The sequence below is a fragment of the Mustela lutreola genome, chromosome 5, assembly GCF_030435805.1.
Source record: "Mustela lutreola isolate mMusLut2 chromosome 5, mMusLut2.pri, whole genome shotgun sequence".
Taxonomy (NCBI): domain Eukaryota; kingdom Metazoa; phylum Chordata; class Mammalia; order Carnivora; family Mustelidae; genus Mustela; species Mustela lutreola.
Window position 1 is genome coordinate 136,356,025 of NC_081294.1, and position 20,609 is coordinate 136,376,633.

General features: G+C 43.8%; 1 protein-coding gene across 2 annotated transcripts in view; it reads left to right on the top strand.

The window, feature by feature from the left end:
• Positions 1-5,086: 5,086 nt before the first annotated feature.
• Positions 5,087-20,609, top strand: part of ALDH7A1 (aldehyde dehydrogenase 7 family member A1) — a 46,851-nt gene continuing 31,328 nt past the window's right edge. Inside the window, exons 1-6 of one of the 2 annotated variants that reach the window (XM_059175713.1) lie at positions 5,087-5,315; positions 6,633-6,686; positions 7,253-7,318; positions 15,537-15,617; positions 15,946-16,069; positions 19,571-19,703. In XM_059175713.1, the coding sequence (XP_059031696.1) occupies positions 5,124-5,315; positions 6,633-6,686; positions 7,253-7,318; positions 15,537-15,617; positions 15,946-16,069; positions 19,571-19,703 (650 nt within the window). In that variant the 5' untranslated portion in view covers positions 5,087-5,123. The remainder of the gene's footprint in view (positions 5,316-6,632; positions 6,687-7,252; positions 7,319-15,536; positions 15,618-15,945; positions 16,070-19,570; positions 19,704-20,609) is intronic. The other variant, XM_059175712.1, reaches the window with a different exon arrangement.

Consider the following 20,609-nt stretch of genomic DNA (forward strand, 5'->3'; position numbering starts at 1 on the left):
TTATGCCTTCGTTCTCCTCTGGAATGCCTGTTTTATTTATTTATTAAAGATTTTATTTATTTATTTGACAGACAGAGATCACAAGTAGGCAGAGAGGCAGGCAGAGAAAGAGAGAGGAAAGCAGGCTCCCTGCTGAGCAGAGAGCCCCATGTGGGGCTCAATCCCAGGACCCTGGGATCATGACCTGAGCCAAAGGCAGAGGCTTTAACCCACTGCGCCACCCAGGTGCCCCTTTATTTATTTTTAAAAAAGGTTTTATTTATTTATTTATTTGACAGAAAGGGAGAGCAAGAGAGGGAACCCAAGCAAGGGGAGTGGGAGAGGGAGAAGCAGGCTCCTTGCAGAGCAGGGAGCCCAAGGCAGGACTCCATCCCAGGATCTGGGATTATGACCTGAGCTGAAGGCAGACGCTTGATGACTGAGTCACCCAGGCGACCCATGGAATGCCTGTTTTTATTGACTATTGTTTCTCCCCAGTGTTCAGCTCCATGACTTACTGTATATGATGGGTGATCAAGGAATATTTATGGATTTTTTTACATGAAGGAAATATTACTATTTGTACCTTTTACTATTTTATAATCTGAATTTTTAAAAGATTTTATTTATTTATCTGAGAGAGTGAGAGGGAGCAGAGTGCGTGGATAAGCAGGGGGAGGGGCAGAGGGAGAGAGAGAGGAGCGGACTCCCCACTGAGCAGGGAGCCCAATGGGGTGGCTGGATCCTAGGATACTGGGATCAGGAGGTGAGCTGAAGGCACACATTTAACCAACTGAACCACCCAGGTGCCCCTGTAATCTAATTAAAAAACAAAGAAAGAAAGAAAAGAAAACAATAGGGATGCCTAGCTGGCTCAATCCATAGAGCATATGACTGGGTCTTGAAATCGTGAGTTCTGGACCCACTTTGTGGGGGTAGATTGCACTTATTTAAAAAAAAAGTCTTAAAAAATCTTAACAATTTATCCTGGACACCTTTTTGTACCAAAATAGAAAGATCTAGCTCCTTTTTGATGACTACCTAGAATTCAGTTGCATAGAGATACCAGCACTTATTTAGTCTCTGACAGTATCCATTTAGGCTGTAGCCAATTTTGCAGTTAACACATATTTTTAAAAACTTGTTTTATAATTTCCTTGGGATAAGTTTCTAGATTGCATGGAAAAGAATGAATATAGACTTTTGAAATGTGAGTTTAAGATCTAAGACCTAGTCCAATCCCTTTTGACACAGCTGAGCTATTTAAACTGACTCTTGACTCCAGTTCTCCTAACTCTTAGACAACTTTATTGTTTTATCTTTCCTGCATAGAATTGCAATCCCCTTGGAGTTGATCCTGTATGGTATGATGTAGGAGTCAAATTTCATGCTATAATTAACATTTTACTATGTGGTATGTAATGCAGCTAAATATTATAAAATACAGAGAACAGCTCCCCATCCTAAAGAATTTCTCCACTGTTTTCCTCTAAAAGTTTTAGAGATTTTGTTCTTACTTTTAGGTTCACGGTCCATTTAGAGTAAATTATTGTATATAATGTGAAGTGTGTATATGATGTGATGTGTATATATAATGAAGAACATCAAGGTTCATTTGTTTTTGGAATGTGAATATCCAATTAATATAGTACCTTTTGTTGAAAAGGCTATACTTTCCCCATTGAATTTCCTTGTCATCGTTATTGAAAATTAACTATGTATGTGAGAATCTATTTCTGGGTTCTCTGTTCTGTTCCATTACTCCTTATGTCTGTCTTTACACCAATGTGACACTGTCTTGATTATTTAGGTTTATAATAATGGTACAATTGTATAATAAGTGTTAAAAATTAGGTAATTAAATTTGTTCATTTTTCCCAAAATTGTTTTGACTATTCTAGATCCTTTGCATTTCCATTTAAACTTGAGATCCCCTAGCTAATTCTGGTATTTGATTGGGATTGCATTGAACCTATCATTTAATTCAGACAGTGAGGAGACTATCTTAGCTGATGCTATTAAAAGTTGGAATTGGGGGTCAGTTGAGCGACCACCTCTTAGTTGCAGCTCGCATCATAATATCACAGTCCTGGTATCGAGCCCTGTGATGTATTCTGTGCTCAGCGTGAAGTCAGCTTGGGATTCTTACTCTCCCTCTGTTCCTTCTCTCTCTCTCTCTGACAAATAAATAAAGCCCTTAAAACATTAAAAAAAAAGCAGAAACCATATATTATTAATGAATAACTCTTCTTATTCTGGACTCATTAAACAATTAGATGGGTAATTTGTGTCCTGGGAGAGAATGCAGTGATTATAGGATGTGAGTTGTTGGTCCTTTCTGAAGATAATTTTCCCTATAAAATAATATTCCAGCATTGTAGTTGTAGCATCATTTCTTTGTGAGTTTGATTAATGAGTTTGCCCAGAGCAATAATGTCATTTACCTATGCTCTGATAAATCATGTTTTGCGTTTGCAAAAATGAAATTGTATCCTGGGTGGTAGTGATTTCTCTAATGTATTGCAGCCTTGGGGCAAGCATGCCTGTTCAGGTCACATGCCTCTGCCTCCTGGTAGCTATCTTTGAAGAATGAAGACTTCTAGCATTCCTGAGGACATCATATTATAAGCACTGTTCATTTGTTACAATGCTGTGACTCCAGAGTCCTTGCTTTGATCACCATGCTGTGATGCCTTTGATAAGTTATTTGGAAAGCAGGATTGGCTATTTGCAGACTCTGCCACTTCTGATGCACAATACTTTCAAGGTGCTCGGAGTTCAGTCAGTACATTGACATTTCTGTAAGGCTTTGCAATTTTTATATGCTTTTATATATGATTCACTTAATTCTCTTTCATATATGAAATGTGCTCTTCTGCTCTGCCCCATCAGAATTCATTGCTTATAATTTTTTCCTGACCTCCTGTTGGGCAGGGATAAGTAGTTTTGAAAACTGGAGGTAGAAATGAGAGATGTAATCTCCCTTTTCAATGTAGGCAATTGCTGGTGTCTTTTTTTGCTACAACTGGTTTAGAGAGATAGTCCTGAACTTCTCTGCTTGACATAGTGAGGAGAATATTACATTCCTTAAGGGTATTATCTGTCACTCCTAAAATTTAGTGCATCTTTAAGTATCTTCTGAATTAAATGGGGGAGAAGAGAAGGAAGACTGTGATATTTGGATATATGTATAAGGAATCTTGCTAGCCACCAGAAAGTGAGAAGAATTAAATTCTCAGTTAAATGCCTGAGGGGGGAAAAAAAGAGTCTGAGATTTAAAATGAGGGAAATTAGGGCTTCAGTCCTAGGGTAGATGAAGATAGTAGCTGGGCTGTTGGTGGATTACCAGTGCTGGACAAGGTGTCTGTGCCTACTGCTCCTCAGGTGTATTCCTAGTTTCATTTGTTCATTCATTCATGTAAGTGCCCGTGAGCCTGGTAGAATGCTGGGAATCATGGAGCCATACAAGGATGAACAGAAAATGTAATGTTTACAAACAGAGGCATCATTCCTGTATATCCAGTGCTTTCTATACTTTCTTGTAGATGTTTGAAATGCCAGATTATTTGTTGAAATTATTTGAGCCATAAGGATGGAATAGATAAAGCTCAAGTTTGAATACAGAGATAGAAGTTTCACAGGTAGAGAGAATAGTAAAGGACAAAAGCACAGTGGGAAGAAAACAGGCTTTGCATAGAAACAAAGTGACTTAGTGTGTCTGGCTGCAATTTAGAAATCCAGCAGCAGTTAGGAGGAATATTTTCAAAAGGTTTGTTGGAAATTGCTGAGAGGCCTAACTCAACTGATTCCGGAGTGGGGTGTGCGTATGGGTATGTATATATGTATTTTAAGGTTTACTTATTTGAGGGGGGAGGAGGGGTAGAGGGAGAGAGAGAGAAAGTCCCAGGCCAACTCTATGCTCAGTACAGAGCCAGACGTGGGGCTCCATTCCATAACCCCAGATCCCAAAACCAAGAGTCCGAGGTTCAGTGGAGCCCCAGAGAGAGAGAGAGAGAGAGGGAGAGAGAATGGATATATATATATATATATTTTTTTTTTTAAAAAACATTCATTTATTTGAGAGAGAGTACTCGTGATACATATATACATATGTATATACATATATATACACATATATATGTACATATATACATACATATACATATGTACATATATACATACCCATACGGGGAGGGGCAGAGAGAGAGAGAATCCCAAGCAGATACCCCCACCCCACCAGCGGGAAGCCCCATATGGGGCTCGATCTTGGGCTCAGAACGTGAGGAGAAATCAAGAGTTGGATGCTCAACAGACTGAGCTACCCAGGCGCTCCAAGAGTGCATATATATTTTTAACCCACATCCAAATCATGCTGTTAAGAGATGTATTTCCCTTTTATAGGGTAGGCCTAGTGACTGTGGAATAAGATGGGAGATGGCATGCTTAAGCATCGTGGGTGGGTGGGGAGTGAGTGGAAAGGCTATTGCAGGAAAATTGAAATAATGGAGAATGAAGGGAATTATCAAAACCGTCTTTATTCTTCAAAAGCAATATCCCTGGCAGGATATTGAGAAGGCAGTATCATCATTTCACATTTTTCATTAATTAGAAAACTCGACTTTGTAATTCAACAAAGCAGTGAACACAATCCTCTCTCTCCCTCCACCAAGAAACCTTCTTTGGCTACTCCAGGTAGCAGCCGCCTCCCCATCACCTGGGGGCTGGTTAGAACCGGCGCTTCTCAGACCCCAGGCCAGAGTCGCCGAATCGGAATGTGCACTTAACGTGATGGCCAGGTGATTCCATGCACGAGAAAGCCCAAGAAGCCCCCCTCTAAGCTAGGGTACTGTAGAACCAATATTTTGCTGAAAAGCATTTCTGGCTGCGGCCGCAATTCGCCGCGTCTTGCACCAGATGGCAGCAGCTCGACCACGTCCTCCTAGCGGCACCCCATTGTGCCAGGCGAGGGCGAGCCCCGCGCGCCTCCGGAAGACCCAGACTGGCCTCCGCCGAGGCGGCGGCGGCGGGAGCGTGCTCCGGGGGGCGGGGCCCGGCTTGCCCAATGGGCTCCCCCGGGCAGGGGGCGGGGCGCTATTTCAGCCGCTCCCGCGGGGCGCGGGCACGCCGCGCGTCCGGGGCTCAGTATGTGGCGCGTTCCTCGCCAGCTGTGTGTGCACTTTGCGAGGGGAAGCAGGCTCTCTGGTCCTTGGAATAGGCCTGCCGCCTTCATGTCCACTTTGCTCATCAATCAGGCCCAGTACGCTTGGCTGAAGGAGCTCGGGCTCCGCGAGGAAAACGAGGGCGTATACAATGGAAGCTGGGGAGGCCGGGGAGAGGTATGCGGGTGTGCGGGAAATCTGTGCGGCCTCAGTGCGGTCCCTGCCCAACCGGATCCTCCGCCCCTCCGCCCCATTTTCCACTCCCCACCCCCGCTGCCGTTGTGGACGGTTGTACTGAGGGGGGGCAAGTTTGGAAGCGACAGAGTAAACGTGTGCTTGTGTAGGGTGCCTTAAAAATGCGTTTAGATTATTAGGTCTTTGTGTGCTTTGGAGAAATCAGCGTCATTTGGGAGCTGGTCGAGCTTGAACTTCCACGCAGGCTTACAACCCAAGAGTTCTCGATGTGTAGAGAGATAGGCCACACGCTTAGCTTTGGGAAATTATCTCAGTTTTGTGCTTGACTCTGGCTCCACGGGTCTGCCTGTGTTCTGCCTTAGTTTTATACTGTCTTTTCTGAAATCCTTTGTTGGAGTTTGCAAGTCCGGGTTTGCTGAAATCCTGTTAAAATTACTGGGCGCTGAGCTTCCTGGAGGACAGGATTTTAAGCATTTCTTTATTTCCAGAGCCAGGCACCATAACTGGCCTCCGTGAAAGCTCAATTAAGTTGTTTTACAGAATACCATGGAAAGGTAAGGTTATTACCGCTCAGATTTTTTTGAAAGCTGCATACAAAAGAAAGCTTTTACAAGATGTTACCAAAAAACCCAAAAAGGAAATGTTACATAGCATGCCATGAAGTTTGTCGAGTGTGATATAATGAACTTGCTTTGTTAGAGGGAACAGTTCTTATGGTTACCTGTGACTGTAGGAGATTCAGGTGCTTTTAATTATCCTCTGACTCCTTTCCTGTTTTCACTTTGATCCTGTTTTTCCTGTGGCATGATACTAGGTTCCTGGATAAATTACTCTCCTGAAAATCTTTTCAATATGCCTTGACTTTTTTTTTTCTTACTAATCTATGCCGTTTGTGTGGAGATAGGCTTTTCCCATATTTATCCACTGTTGGTTCTTTGACCTTCTAACTAGGGCAGAGTACGAAGAGTAAGCAAATCTCGTCAGTCAGATTGGTCTGTTACTTGTGGAAAAAGAGGCGAAGTAACGGGTTACGTTAGACTGTTGCTTTTACACCGAGTGTTCCGGTGGCAAGGCTGGGTTTTGCAAAATGATTCTGCACGTTTAGGTCAAAAATGAAAAAGAGCTCTGTTAAGTGACCTATTTGTAGTAAAAGTTAATGTAAAACTTCCAAGTTTGGATATGGTATCTAAGTTCAGTTTCTTCTTTTCCTTACAACCCCCATTTGGTCTGTTCCCCCATTTTGGAAGGGATTACATTTTCTATAGATAGCATTCATCTTTTTGTTTATTTTGTTTTAAGGTTATCACCACCTATTGTCCTGCTAACAATGAACCGATAGCAAGAGTACGACAGGTAAGTTTTTTGGTTTTGCTTTTATTAATACAAACTACCCATGGGGTATGTGCCAGTGATGAAGAGCAGTATGGATTCTCACAGTCCAAGAATAAAGTGTTTCTTTTTCACAGGACGTTGAAAAATGTCTGGGAGAGACAGCCCACTCTTTGGGTTGGGGTGTCCTAGGAAAGGTGAAACAGAAAAGTTGTGTGTGTGTGTGTGGGGGGGGGGTTTCCATTTAAGGCCACGTTTCTGAATCACCACATTCCTGAATTACCTGTTCTTGTGAAGTCTATGTTGGAGCCCATGGTTCTGAATTTCTGACATCTCAGGTGTTGGCCCCAGATGAGGTTAATGGACCTTGCCTCTAGAAGCAATGTTTTAGAAAGTATAGCTAGATTCTAAGCTGTCTTACTGGGTTATCACAAGTGTTGGGAAGCACAGGCTGTGAAATTTATTTTAAGCTACAGATCTGAGGGTCACCTAGAGATACGCCAGTTCTCCAGAAATCTTGGATGTTCTCAAAAGGGGAATCATTACTTCCCTTTGTTTTTCTCTTTGTCTCCCCCTAATTGGTAATTCAGGCTAGCATGGCCGACTATGAAGAAACGGTGAAGAAAGCGAGGGAAGCATGGAGAGTCTGGGCAGAGGTGAGTGCGAAGGTCATAGCACGATGACCTCTGGTGACTGCAGGGAGATAAGAGAAAAATCTTCCAAGCAGTCGGTGCTCTCTGCAGTGGGAGTTGATCTGGGGCAGTGATAATCTCCCTCTGCTGTAGTCCCAGGATAGTGCCTTTTCTTTCTTACTTTTTTTTTTTTTCCCCAAAGATTTTATTTATTCACTTGACAGAGAGATCACAAGCAGGCAGAGAGGCAGGCAGAGAGGGGGAAGCAGGCTCCCCGCCGAGCAGAGAGCCCGATGCAATGCGGGGCTCCATCCGCGGACCCTGAGATCATGACCTGAGTTGAAAGCAGAGGCATAACCCACTGAGCCACCCAGGCACCCCGATAGTGCCTTTTCTATATCTGCCTTCAGTAAATGGTGATTTTAAGTGGATTTAAAGTCTTTACTGAAGTAGCATATACCTCAGCTGTGAATACTATTTCCAATTGAAGTTTCTCAAGTTTCTCACTGGACAAAAAGAAAGGACCGTTTATGTTACAAATACCCTTTTTCCTGCTTCTCCCTACTCCTTCCAGACGGCTTCATGCAGGGGTGGGGGCTGGGGTGTGGGAGGGAGATCTCTGCAGTTGGTTGATAGTCCCAGTTCACAGGGCAGGGTCTTGAGTTCCTGCAGTTTGGTCAAGCTCGTGGTTCCTCCTCCATCTATCTGTGATGTAGGAAAGAACAGTAGGGTTTGAAGCTGACAACCAAGAAAGAATCTTTGGTGCAAAAAGGTTGTTTTGTTAAAGCATGGGGAGGGGATTGGTGGGCAGAAAGTGGCACTGGGGTCATGAGGACTTTCAGGTTGAAAGGGGATTAGGGAGACTGTAAGTCTCTAAGGAATTTTGGAAGCAAGGTTTCCAGAACCTTGAGGGCCTAACTATTCTTAGCACAAAGTTATCTATTACCATCTAATAAAGCCTTAGTCATGAGACCCTTCAGGTGTATATCGGTGGGCCATATATGCTTGGGGAATGGTTGCCAACACGTGTCTTGGAGGGTTTAGAGATAAAGGAAGTTTCCAAAGGAATTTATATATATATATATATATATATATATATATATATATATATATATATATATTTAAGATTTTATTTATTTATTTGACAGACAGAGATCACAGGTAGGCAGAGAGGCAGGCAGAGAGAGAGGAGGAAGCAGGCTCCCTGCGAAGCAGAGAGCCTGATGTGGGGCTGGATCCCAGGACCCTGGGATCACGACCTGAGCCGAAGGCAGAGGCTTTAACCCACTGAGCCACCCAGGCGCCCCGGAATTTTTATATGTTAAGGTAGATTTTCTCCCACCTCTCCCCCAGTCTGAATATCCCATTTGCTGTCTCCTGAAGATTAGGCCTGAGGCTAAAGGAACGTCCTGGAAGGTTTAAGCCAGCTCTACCGGGTAAATTAATTTCTTTCTGTGGGCTTTGTCTTGTAAATAGAGGAGACTAGGTCGGCCTGCCTCCTGGGGTTATGGTAAGGGTTAAATGAGTTAATCATTGGAATTGCTTGTTGCGGGACCCTGCTTTTGCAGATGTCTGCCTGAGCTACAAACACCACGTGCTGCTGCGTTTGGGATTGCTGAGCCACTGTTTTCTCTGAATCCAATGTTGCTAGGGTGACTTGGGGAAGGGACAGGTTTTCCCAGAGAGCCCTGAGTTGGATGCCCCTTAGTTGTCAGGCAGGAGGTCGCCTCAGTGCAAAGCGGGAAGAACATTTTCCTGTACTTGAACCAAATCTGGCTGTAAGTTGGCCTAGGGTTCCATTATGCGCAATGAAAAATGTCCTTGAGCAGTAAAAGGCCACTTCCAAAAGCAAACGGTGTGCTCAGTTCACCCTGCATAGAGAAAGGTACCCGGAGCAGTGTCATTAATTGTTTGCAAAATAATTTTTTCTTTTTGATGTAAAAGTAATACGTATTTGAGGTACCTGGGTGGCTCAGTCTGTAAAGTGGCTACCTTCACCTCAGGTCATGATGGGGGAGGGTGGGGGGATTGCTGGTGTCTCCCTGCTCTTCAGGGAGTCTGCTTCTCCCTCTGTTTCTCCCCCCAGACACACACCCTCATGCACTTTGTATCAAATAAATAAATGCAATCTTAAAAAAAGTAATACATCTTTACTAAAAATTAGATGAGGCACTAAGATAATGACATTGAATCCTCTTACCTCGTCCTCTTCTATACAGAATAATTATTAGAGTTAGATTTTGTGCATTTCCTTCATCTTTATGTGTTTCATAGTTGTAATTATTATCCAGGGCGTGTGTAAAATTTTTGACTTACAGTGGCACTGCATACCAGCCTAAGTTTACTGCGTAATTTTAAAAAAACATTGGTTTCCTATATATAAGCTATTTACAGAAAAATTAATCAGACTTTTTTGTGTGTGTGTCGGGGGAGCAATTTTAGGTTTATAGTATGAGAAGAAAGAATTTTTTTTTTGTTTAAGATTTTATTTATTTATTTGACAGAGAGCGATCACGAATAGGCAGAGAAACAGGCGGGAGGTGCGTTGGTTGGGGGGGGGGGGCAGGGAGCAGGCTTCCTGTTGAGCAGAGAGCCTGATATCGGCCTTGATCCTGGGACCCTGAGATCATGACCTGAGCCAAAGGCAGAGGCTTAAACCGCTGAGCCACCCAGACGTCCAAGAAAGAAGAATCTTGCTTTTCACTTCTGTGTACTGTGTCTGGTCCAATAATTGGCATAAAACAGATCACAGGAGAAAAACATTGTAATTTCTGGTGTGGAGCAGGGAAGGGTGGCAGTGAGGAAAGATCCAAGACCCAGGGGCAGCCAGACACTGAGGCTTCTGTGAATCCAGAGCTCTGGGGCTCCTTGTGGAGGAAGGCAATTCACAGGAAGGTGAGAGGAGTAAATGTTTGGTACACAAATGTTTTCTCTGCCATGCAGCTAATTATCTCCTTATCAAAGTGATCTCTGGTAATAACTTGCTCCTTGGCAGAGATCCCCCTTGTAAGTTCTTTCAGAAACTTAAGGGGGAAGAAAAAGGCTTTTCCCAAGTCTGGTAGGCCTTGGTTGGCTTCAGCTCAAAATAATCCTCGCGCCAAAGTGGCACGTTCTGGCTCAGTCTAAGCCCTGTCACCTGAGCGATGAGCTGTAAAAGGGGGTGGGGTAGGGCCCTCTACCTCCTTAGCGTACTTGGCATGTTTCCCTCTTACCACTATCTTATATTAGTGCCATGTATTTGTTACAGTGGGAGAACCAATGTTGATCAATTATTATTAACTAAAGTCCATAATTTGCGTTCAGATTCGCTGTTTGCATACACTGTTTGGAATGCTAGGGAAAACTGTGACCAGAAACATCTCTTACATGTGTGTGTATTTACCCAGGCACCTGTGATTCACAATCTTGCCTTTCCCGAAGTGGCTTTTAGGTTAGTCTTGGCTCTGCCCTAGAGCTGGCAGCTGATACTGTGTTGTCTTTCCTTAATAGGGTGCTATACTTTTTTGTTATGCTCTTTTCCTGTTGAGGCTTGCATTTGGCAGTCTGCTCTGCCTGAACAATGCCCACCTCTGCACCTACCATGCTTTCTCCTACTTCCTGGACTCTTTTTAGATCTCCTAGCAGAATGAGGTTGCTGAGTGGGAATGGCTTGTGCAGGGTGATGGTGGAGTCAGTAGGGGATCCCACTTGTTAGAATTTGAGCTCAGCAATTGAGTTCAAAGTTGAGGGAAGTGGCATAGCCTTACCTAACTGCCTCTGGGGCTCCTGTCAATGGGGCAGTTACTTAGAAGCTGCTGGTGCCTCAGACAAGAACAGAGCAAAGCTCATTCCCTCCTGGTCTATGCACTTAACCCTCCAGGCTCCTTTCTGGCATCAGGCTGCTTCTGCTTTGCTGTGATGGTTTCGGCTGGCCTTGTGTGTTTCAGTGAGTTCATTGGTGTAGGGCCTGCAGTTTTTCAGTGGGAGTGGTTTCCTTGAAGGCAAAAATAAAAACTTATTGGAGGATCATTTATATACATGATTTCTTTCTCCTAACTACACCTGAGCACAGAGAACCTGGTCAGGAGTACTGGCTCTGCTGCTCTCATGAACTGGTTTCAGCCCAGAATGCCACTGTTAGGCTCCTCTGCATCCCCAGTGTGTCCTTTCCCCCCCTCCCATCTGTGGTGAGGAAGAGCCAGAGTGAGGACAGGCAACTGGTAATGAGCTATCTGTAAGGGCATAAAGGAAGACCACTTACGTGGAAGCTCTTTTATTACAGCGTGCAGGGATGAGGGGTCTTGTTGCCCATCTCAGGAGGGCATGAGGTTTTGAATGGCCTGTCGTGCTGGGGCCGATCAAGCTCACCTGGGAGGTGGGGCTGTCTTGTTGCCCACTCTGCCCTCATTTCCCTGTCCCCAGACCTAATCCTGGCTTTCTCAGTTCATACTACTCTGTCCTGTCATTTGCGAGGATGGAACAAAAATGCAGAGGCCACATTTGAATGGTCTTGCCTGGAATCTAGCCCAAAAGTTTTATGGGTGGTGATTCTGCTATATACCCAGGGTTGAGAATCTGTTAGTTACTGTCAGTTACCAAGTCTTGAATATTTTAAATTCCATTTATCTCTCTTGCTGTTTTTTTTTTTTTTTTTTTAAAGATTTTATTTATTTACTTGACAGAGAGAGATCACAAGTAGGCAGAGAGGCAGGCAGAGAGAGAGGGGAGGAAGCAGGCTCTCTGCCGAGCAGAGAGCCCGATGCGGGACTCGATCCCAGGACCCTGAGATCATGACCTGAGCCGAAGGCAGCGGCTTAACCCACTGAGCCACCCAGGCACCCTCTTGCTGTTTTTATAATTGAGACAAGTCACCATCTTTGTCTTGCCTACTGGTCTCCTAGTGTGAATCTCTGATCTATTTTCTAGACCATAACTGGAGTGATTTTGTTTGTTTGTTTGTTTGTTTAAATAAGTTCTAAGCCCAATGTGGAACTCAAACTCATGACCCCATGATCAAGAGTTGTATACTCTACAGACTGGGCCCACCAGGTGCTCCTGGAATGATATTTAGAAGGTGCTATAATTTCCCCTTACCATTTAATACTCCCTGCTTATTTTCCCACTATTTTTTGAAGCATCCTTTATAAGGTCCTTTGCACTGTGGCCCCTAATTTTATCTCCTGGTTCCTTTAAACCTAAATTTTCCAGAAATCTTCCATTTCCTCTCTTGACTTTTGGCCTTTGCATATACTTTGTTTCCTGTTGCCCATAATTTCCCTCTACTTTCTCTGCCTCTTTACTTGGCAAGCAGCAATCATGCTTGAGGTCTTAGATCTCTAAACTTCTTCGGAAAGCTACCTTCTTCCCCGCTTGCTAACCCCAAGCAACACTCAGTTAACACTGCTAGGCTCTCTCCTTGTACAGTCTGGCTTCTCCAGAACAACACTCACCACATGAGATTGAAATCACCTGTTTGTTGTTTCCACCACCCCACTGGGGTGTTGGTTCTAGTGGGCTTGAATTGTAGCTGTCTTCCTGGTGTCCCTGGGGAAGATCAGAATATCTGGCACATAGAAAGTGTGCAATAATTACTGGTTAGAGACCGAATAATATATACACAGAATATAATGTAAATGTGTATTAGCCATTTTGGGTTGATATTAACCAGTTCGCTGAACTTAGAAGCCTGCAGGCTAAATTCATTTGAAACATTAATGAGCCCACCCCATGTTCTAGAAAGTATGTAGATCTGTGCTGATTCATGTAACATTGCAAGTTTTGTTTATTGTTTTCAGAAGAGTTGTATGTATTGTAAAAATGGCTAATGCTGTAGACATAGAAAACATGGGGACTGGAAGTCTGTTAGAATTGCTTCTCCTCCCCCCTCCCCCACCAAAAAAATTCTATTCCCCAGAAATGACCATTAACATCTTAATGTATATTTCTTCAAATATAAGCGAAAGTTTAGTTACTGTGTGTATTGTTTTGCTATTTTCTGTTATCCTGTTGAAACTCTTGAAAGTTTTTCCTTATGAGTCTATCTTCCTATTTGGAGAGTGTGAAGTGTCCAATTTTATAGCTGTTCTATATATATATATATATATATATATATTTTTAAGATTTTATTTATTTATTTGACAGACAAAGATCACAAGTAGGCAGAGAGGCAGGCAGAGAGAGAGGAGGAAGCAGGCTCCCTGCTGAGCAGAGAGCCTGATGTGGGGCTTGATCGCAGGACCCTGGGACCACGACCCGAGCCGAAGGCAGAGGCTTTAACCCACTGAGCCACCCAGGCGCCCCTAGCTGTTCCTATATTAACTAGTCATGTGTTGATGGACATTAGGGTGGTTGGTTTGTCTCCGCTAGAAATGGCATTGTGGTTAAGTGTGGTACCTATCCCTCTGTATACTTATGTGTATGCTTGGTATCTGGGAATGGAATTACCTAGTCAAAGGGGAGGAATGGTTTAAAGGTTAGTAGGATGCCAGGTTCCTTCCAGAAAAGCTCTCTCCTGACCCGGTGATCTCTCTGGGAAGAAGAGCACGAAGATGAACCCTGAGTTCTGGGTCAGGCTGTGGGAGGCAGCAGCCTTTGAGCAGTGCTGGGATAGCCCTCTCTAAGAGGGGGTGCGGGCAGGCCCCAGCGTGGGGCCTGTTGCAGTTGTACAACTGTACTGTGTACAGTTGCCTCTGAAGGAGAGGCTGAGTTAATTGGGAAGAGCTGGAGGGGAGAGAAGAAAGGAGTGGCGATCACAGTTGAGGAAGTCATGTCTCCATAGGTGAAGCACATCGCAAACTTCACGTGACCCAGGCTATACTCTTTGCCTCCACAAACCTCTTAACACTTCTGTCTTGTCTCAGGAATTGTACTTCCATCCACCCAGCTGTTCAAGCCACAGACCTGGGCTCCATCCGTGGTTCTTACACCCCCATTTCCCACACCTATTCCATTAGGGTGTCCTGTCTGTTCTGTTTTCAGATTAATCCTGAATCTGCTTTGTGTCCCTTGCTTTAGTTTTACAACTGAGTTACTGTAATCTTTGGTCTAGGGCACTAGAGTATGTTCTTAAGTGGCCTCCCTACTTCTCTTTCCCCTCCAGTATATGCTTCACCTATACCACATTGATTTTTTAAAAGATTCTCTTTATTTTATTTTATTTTATTTTTTTGAGAGAGAGAGAGAGTGGGGAGAGGAACAGAGGAAATAGGACAGGTAGACTCTGTGCTGAGTGCAGAGCCTGGCTCTGGGCTCATTCCCACAACCTGAGCCAAAATCAAGAGTTGGACATGGACACTTGGACGGTTAATTGAGCCACCCAGGTGCCCTCTGCATGGTGGTCTTATAAAAGGCAAAGCAGAGACGCCTGGGTGGCTCAGTTGGTTAAGCAGCTGCCTTTGGCTCAGGTCATGATCCCAGTGTCCTGGGATCGAGTCCCACATCAGGCTCCTTGCTCAGCAGGGAGTCTGCTTCTCCCTCTGCCTCTGCCTGCCATTCTGTCTGCCTGTGCTTGCTCTCTCCCCCCTCTCTCTCTGATAAATAAATAAAATCTTTAAAAAAAAAAAAAAAAAAAAAGCAAAGCAGGAACACCTGGCTTGCTCAGTCAGTAGGGCATGGAACTCTTGATCTTGGGGTGTTGGGGTCTTGAGTGCAAGCACCAGTTTGGGTGTAAAGCTTGCTTAATTAAAAACCTTTGGAGAAAAAAAAAAGTGAAGCAAATCATTTCCTTAAAAACCATTAAAGACTTCCCATTGCACTTACAGGAAGATTCAGTAAGATTATTAGTTCTGTGAATGCCTTGTTTATTTTTTGCCCCAGTGCCTGGAATGATGCCTGTCACGTAGTAAGTAGATGCTCAGAAAATAGCGGATCATAATTTGAATGGGTTATGGAATACTGTTTTATTAGCTGAATCTAGGATTTGGGTATGCAGTCATTTTGACCTGTAAGAAGATGTCAGGAGGAATCACAGAGGTTTATTGGTATTCAGGGTATTTTAAGCTTTTTAAGCATCATTGTTTTTAGTCTTATAATTTATCTATGTTCTTGGCACAGACCCTTACTCTCCAAAAATCTATAATCTGGTTGATGTTTTCTGGGACTCTGGTATCTGTGTTAGGGATGTGCCATAATACTGTTTGGATGTGATCAGAAAGGCATCTGATGGGTTTGTATTTAGTTCCTTTAGAGGATGTTTTTCTAATACCGTATTACAGACACCAGTTTACATGTTGAATCAGATGCTAAGATTCTGTTCTCTTCTTAGGTTCCTGCTCCGAAGCGAGGAGAAATAGTAAGACAGATTGGGGATGCTTTGCGGGAGAATATCCAAAAACTAGGAAATTTGGTAAAGTATTTTCTTAGTAAATAGACATTCCTTTGAGTTGGGGATTATGGCTGTTGAGTGTTTTTGTTTAAGATTTTAGGATTGTGATGCTTAAAGGGGTCAGTTCATACATATAAAAAATGTCTTTAGAAGAAAGATGAACAAGATGAACAGGGAAGAGTAAAGAAAATTCATGGGTTTTAAAATTAACATAATAACAGACTTTCTGAAGTTTATATTTTGACAAAATAGACAAGAAATGCCATTTGCTTCCCCCTGTCCCCTCCCACCCCATAAATTTAGTATTTAAAACATGAATTGTGTTGTAAGAATGCTTCTTGGCTTTTAGGTGTCGCTGGAGATGGGGAAAATCTTAGTGGAAGGTGTGGGAGAAGTTCAAGAGTATGTGGATATTTGTGATTATGCTGTTGGATTATCGCGGATGATTGGAGGACCCATCTTGCCTTCTGAAAGTAAGCAATGAAGTCAGTTAAACTTAGAGTTCTGTGCTCTTAGACCGTACTCCAAAATATGCTCTGGCTATGACTAGTTTGCAGAAGAAGAATTGTATGTAGCATGTAAACATGTGAAAATGTCTTTAATCTCTGTACTCACAAACGTAAAATAGGTGAAAATATCAGATCAAGATCCTTGTTAAAATTTTGTGTTTTTAAAGCCAAAACTCCGTTTTGGGAAGTCTGTAGATGAGATAGCCACTCTTTCATGGGGACTTTTGGCAACATGAATCACCAGTCCATAGCAAAAACAATTTGAAAATAAATCCAAAGGGCCCAAGGTTTAATACCAGTTTCAAGACTCTAATTTGAGTAAATATTCAATATGAAATATGACAAAGGTTTGTATATAAAGGTGTTTGCTGTAGTATCACTAGGAAAAATCTGAAATGACCTAAATCCTGTATCATATGGCATATGTTAAGCTAATTTTGATAGTCTAGTAATATATTTTGAAAGTCATACTTAATGGAGATTGCTGTCCCCTAATCCCGCACTTTGGGGTTTTTTTTTCTTTCTTAAACATTTTATGTATTTGACGGAGCACAGGCAGGGGGAGTGGAAGAGGGAGAGGCAGTGGGAGAAGCAGGCTCCTTGCTGAGCAAGGAGCCCGATGTAGGACCCGATCCCAGGATCCCAGGATCATGACCTGAGCCAAAGGCAGATGCTTAACTGACTGAGCCACCCAGGTGTCCCAGGAATATTTTTTTTTTTTTTTTTTAGAGATTTTATTTGTTTATTTGACAGACAGAGATCACAAGTAGACAGAGAGGCAGGCAGAGAGAGAGAGAGGGAAGCAGTCTCCCTGCTGAGCAGAGAGCCCGATGCGGGACTCAGTCCCAGGACGCTGGGATCATGACCTGAGCCGAAGGCAGTGGCTCAACCCACTGAGCCATCCAGGCGCCCAGGAATATGTCTTTTTAAAGAGCAAATTTTCCTGTTTTTCTTGGCATATTTGGTAAATTTCCTATTGGTGGAAAGAATTGGGAGGTTTTTGTTTGTTTGTTTTTGTTTTTTTACTGTCCTTAATTAGGTATATAGCAATGATTCCCATTAGCCAAGAGGCATTTTATGTTTTATGTTACTGATCATTTTCTTTTTCTTAATATTTATTTATTTGAGAGAGAAAGAGAGCATAAGTGGGGAGGAAGGAGGGAGTGAGAGGGAGAAGCAGGCTCCCCAATGAGCAGGAAACCCCCTGTGGGGTTCCATCCCAGGACCCTGGGATCATGACCTGAGCCAAAAGCAGATGTCCAGCTGACTAAGCCACCCAGGTGCCCCATTACTGATAATTTCCAATAGGCTTTTCGAGTTAAAAAAGTAAATTGTCAGTTTGGAGAAGCATATGTATGCAAACAAGGAATTTCTTTGATATATACTTACTGAGATGTCTGCCTCACCAATTAAAATATTTTTCAGTTGTAGACACTTTTTTTTTTTTTTTAAAGATTTTATTTATTTATTTGTCAGAGCACAAGCAGGCAGAGTGTCAAGCAGAGGCAGAAAGAGAAGCAGACTCCCTATTGAGCGAGGAGCCCGATGTGGGACTTGAACCCAGGACCATGATCATGATCTGAGCCAAAGGCAGAGGCTTAATGACTGAGCTACCCAGGTGCCCCTGTAGGCACATTTTTTAGAAAAGTAGGTTATTAGTCTGTCTATGTAGAGGCTTTTGGGCGACTTTGATTTCATTAATGTAGTAAATACTTATTGAGTGTGCACCAGGTACCAGGTGAACTGATAGTGATACTTGATCAAGTCAGGCATTATTATCCTTGTCCTGAAGGGATTGATTGATTGAGCAAGTGAGTGTGCATAGTAGTGAGGCACGGGTAGGGGGACAGGGAGTGAGAGAATCTTAAGCAGATTCCATGCCCAGCACAGAGCCCCACACAGGGCTCGATCTCATGACCCTGAGGGCTTGACCCGAGCTGAAATCAAGTCAGAGCCTTAAGCAACTGAGTCACCCAGGCACCCTGTCCTGAAAGAGTTTAAAGCTTAAAGATACCTGACATTTTAGAGTGGGAGGGAAGTGGGAGACAAGTAATGGGATAATTGTAAAAGTGCATGGTGGGTACTGTGATGGGGTGCAGGGGAGGGTGGTGACCCTGAGTCAGCCTTGTGAGGCAATCAGGAAACGCCCCTAGGAGAGACAGTAATCCAAGATCAGGCCTCAAGGCGGAGAGGGGTGGAGTGCTGGGCCAGGGGTGCTCTGACCTTGGGAAGAAGTCTGCTAGTTAACATGAGAGGACTTGGCTTATTTGGGTAGCTGCCTTGCTTTGGTGTAGCTTGAGGGCACTGTGTGAGGGGAGAGACCTGTCCTGGTCAGGAGCTCGGACTTTGTCCTGAGGGCAGCTGCAGTAGCCATCCAGACACCACAGGCTTGTAAGCAGAGGACAGAGGGCATCAGGGCTGCTCTAGCCTTCCTGGGGAGGATGGCAGCGAGGGGAGGGGCCAGGAAGAGGCTGTGTCAGTACATCATTTCCAGGGGGATTGAGCTCAACTAAAGGAGGGCCAGGGAGGGAGGATAGCCACTGCTGGGTTCCATGTTCTGCAGTGAATTTGTCCAGAAAGATGGACAGCTGGGAGCCCCACCTTCCTAGTTGGTCTGTGGTTTTAACTCAGTTTGTGACCTTTCTTGCTTCAGTTCTCTGCTCTGGCTTCCTTTGATTAAAATATGCTGCTTGGGGCGCCTGGGTGACTCAGCTGGTGAGTGACTGCCTTGGGCTCAGGTCATGATCTCCAGGTCCTGGGACTGAGCCCAGCGTCAGGCTCCCTGCTCAGTGGGGAGCCTGCTTCTCCCTCTTCTTTCCCTTTGCTTGTGTTCCTGCTCTAGCTATCTCTCTCTGTTAAATGAATAAATAAAATCTTTAAAAAAAAAATACCCCCTTTGTGGGACTGTGGGTGACAGTATATTTAAAATTTGTATATAGAATACATACATTTCTTTGTATTTATCATTTATCATGATAATGATAATGAGTTCATTTCTCATGAACTCAGACTTTTGCACTTCATTCATTTACCATACGTGTGATTCTTAGAGCTGTTCTTTTTTTCATTTAAATGAGCCACCTTTTCTCTCTTGGAAGAGGTCAGTGATTGGAGGGAATCACGGCTCTGGGGTCATGCTCTTGGCATTCACATCCCCCAGGGCAACCCTCATCACCTCTTGGCATTTTCTTTGTCTTTCAGAGGGTGCTGATGCTGCCTGCTCCATACAGAGCTCCTATAAGATCAGAGGCACAAGATCAGTACCCTTTATAACCTAGTGTAGTAACAACAGCTTTATTGTATGCTAATTAATGTACCTGTGTAAAGTGAGCCACTGTAAGGCACCCGGAGTCCACCCTGGGTCTGGTGCACCTTCTTTCTCATAATGAATGATTTCAGATTCTTAGTACCATCAAATGCATTAAGATACTAGCTTAAGTGTTCTGCCCCATCCCGTGTCCTCAGGACCTGGCCACGCCCTCATTGAACAGTGGAATCCTGTAGGCCTCGTTGGGATCATCACTGCATTCAACTTCCCTGTGGCAGTATATGGCTGGAACAACGCCATCGCAATGATCTGTGGGAATGTCTGCCTTTGGTAAGACCTTACTTTCTTAAGTGGTAGTAAGATGATAAAAGTAGCTGTTTTCAGGTACTGCCTTGTAAGGACCTATTTAGAAACTGTCCCTGCTCCCCTTCCCCCAGGGGATTTACTTGGAGACAAGTCCCTGAAACCAGCTTCAGGTAACAAAGCCCAGATACAAAGGTGGGTCAGGCCAGGTGGAGACATCCGATCAGTGGTGGTGGTGGGGGGGTTTGCATACTGTCTCCCTGGTTACCAAGGAGTATGGGCCCTGCCTTTTGGGTGCCAATCCCAAGCAAGGTGTAATAGGCTGATTCAAATGTCTACTAGGGTAAATTGTAACTCAATTGGTCACCTAGCATCATTGTGGAGTTTTCTGTGTGTGTTACAATCTCATTGGCCACCTGTGCGTGGCCAGGCCCGACTGCATGGCCTTTGCAGAGAAGGGTCACCCTCTCTTGTTCGCCCTCTCTTGTAAGAGGTGCGGCCCTGGACCTTCTGTTAGGTTCTTGATGCTTGGCGCGAAATAAAGCTTTGCTTGACCTTCGCTTTGTATCAGTCTCGCTCCTTTAATCGTGGGCATACCATTATTGGGGCATAACAGCCTGAAGGATTTTAAATGTATTGAAATGTTTTCTAATATCCTACTCTTTAATGGACATACAAGTCACACCTGCTAATTGTATGGTGCTGATTTTTTTATTACTGCGAATTTTGCCATTGGTAACAATACTCTTTTTGCCTTACTTTTTTGGCAAATGGCTTCTCCCCACTCTGGTTTCCAGCTCTTTCCACCCCAAGGGGATATACTGTAAGAGTTAGTTACAGGCTCTACAGATTTATGGGCTCAGTCCTCCTCAAGGCTTAGATGTAAGCCACAAGTGTCCCAGGTCACCCAGGACATCTGCAGTTCTGGCCAGT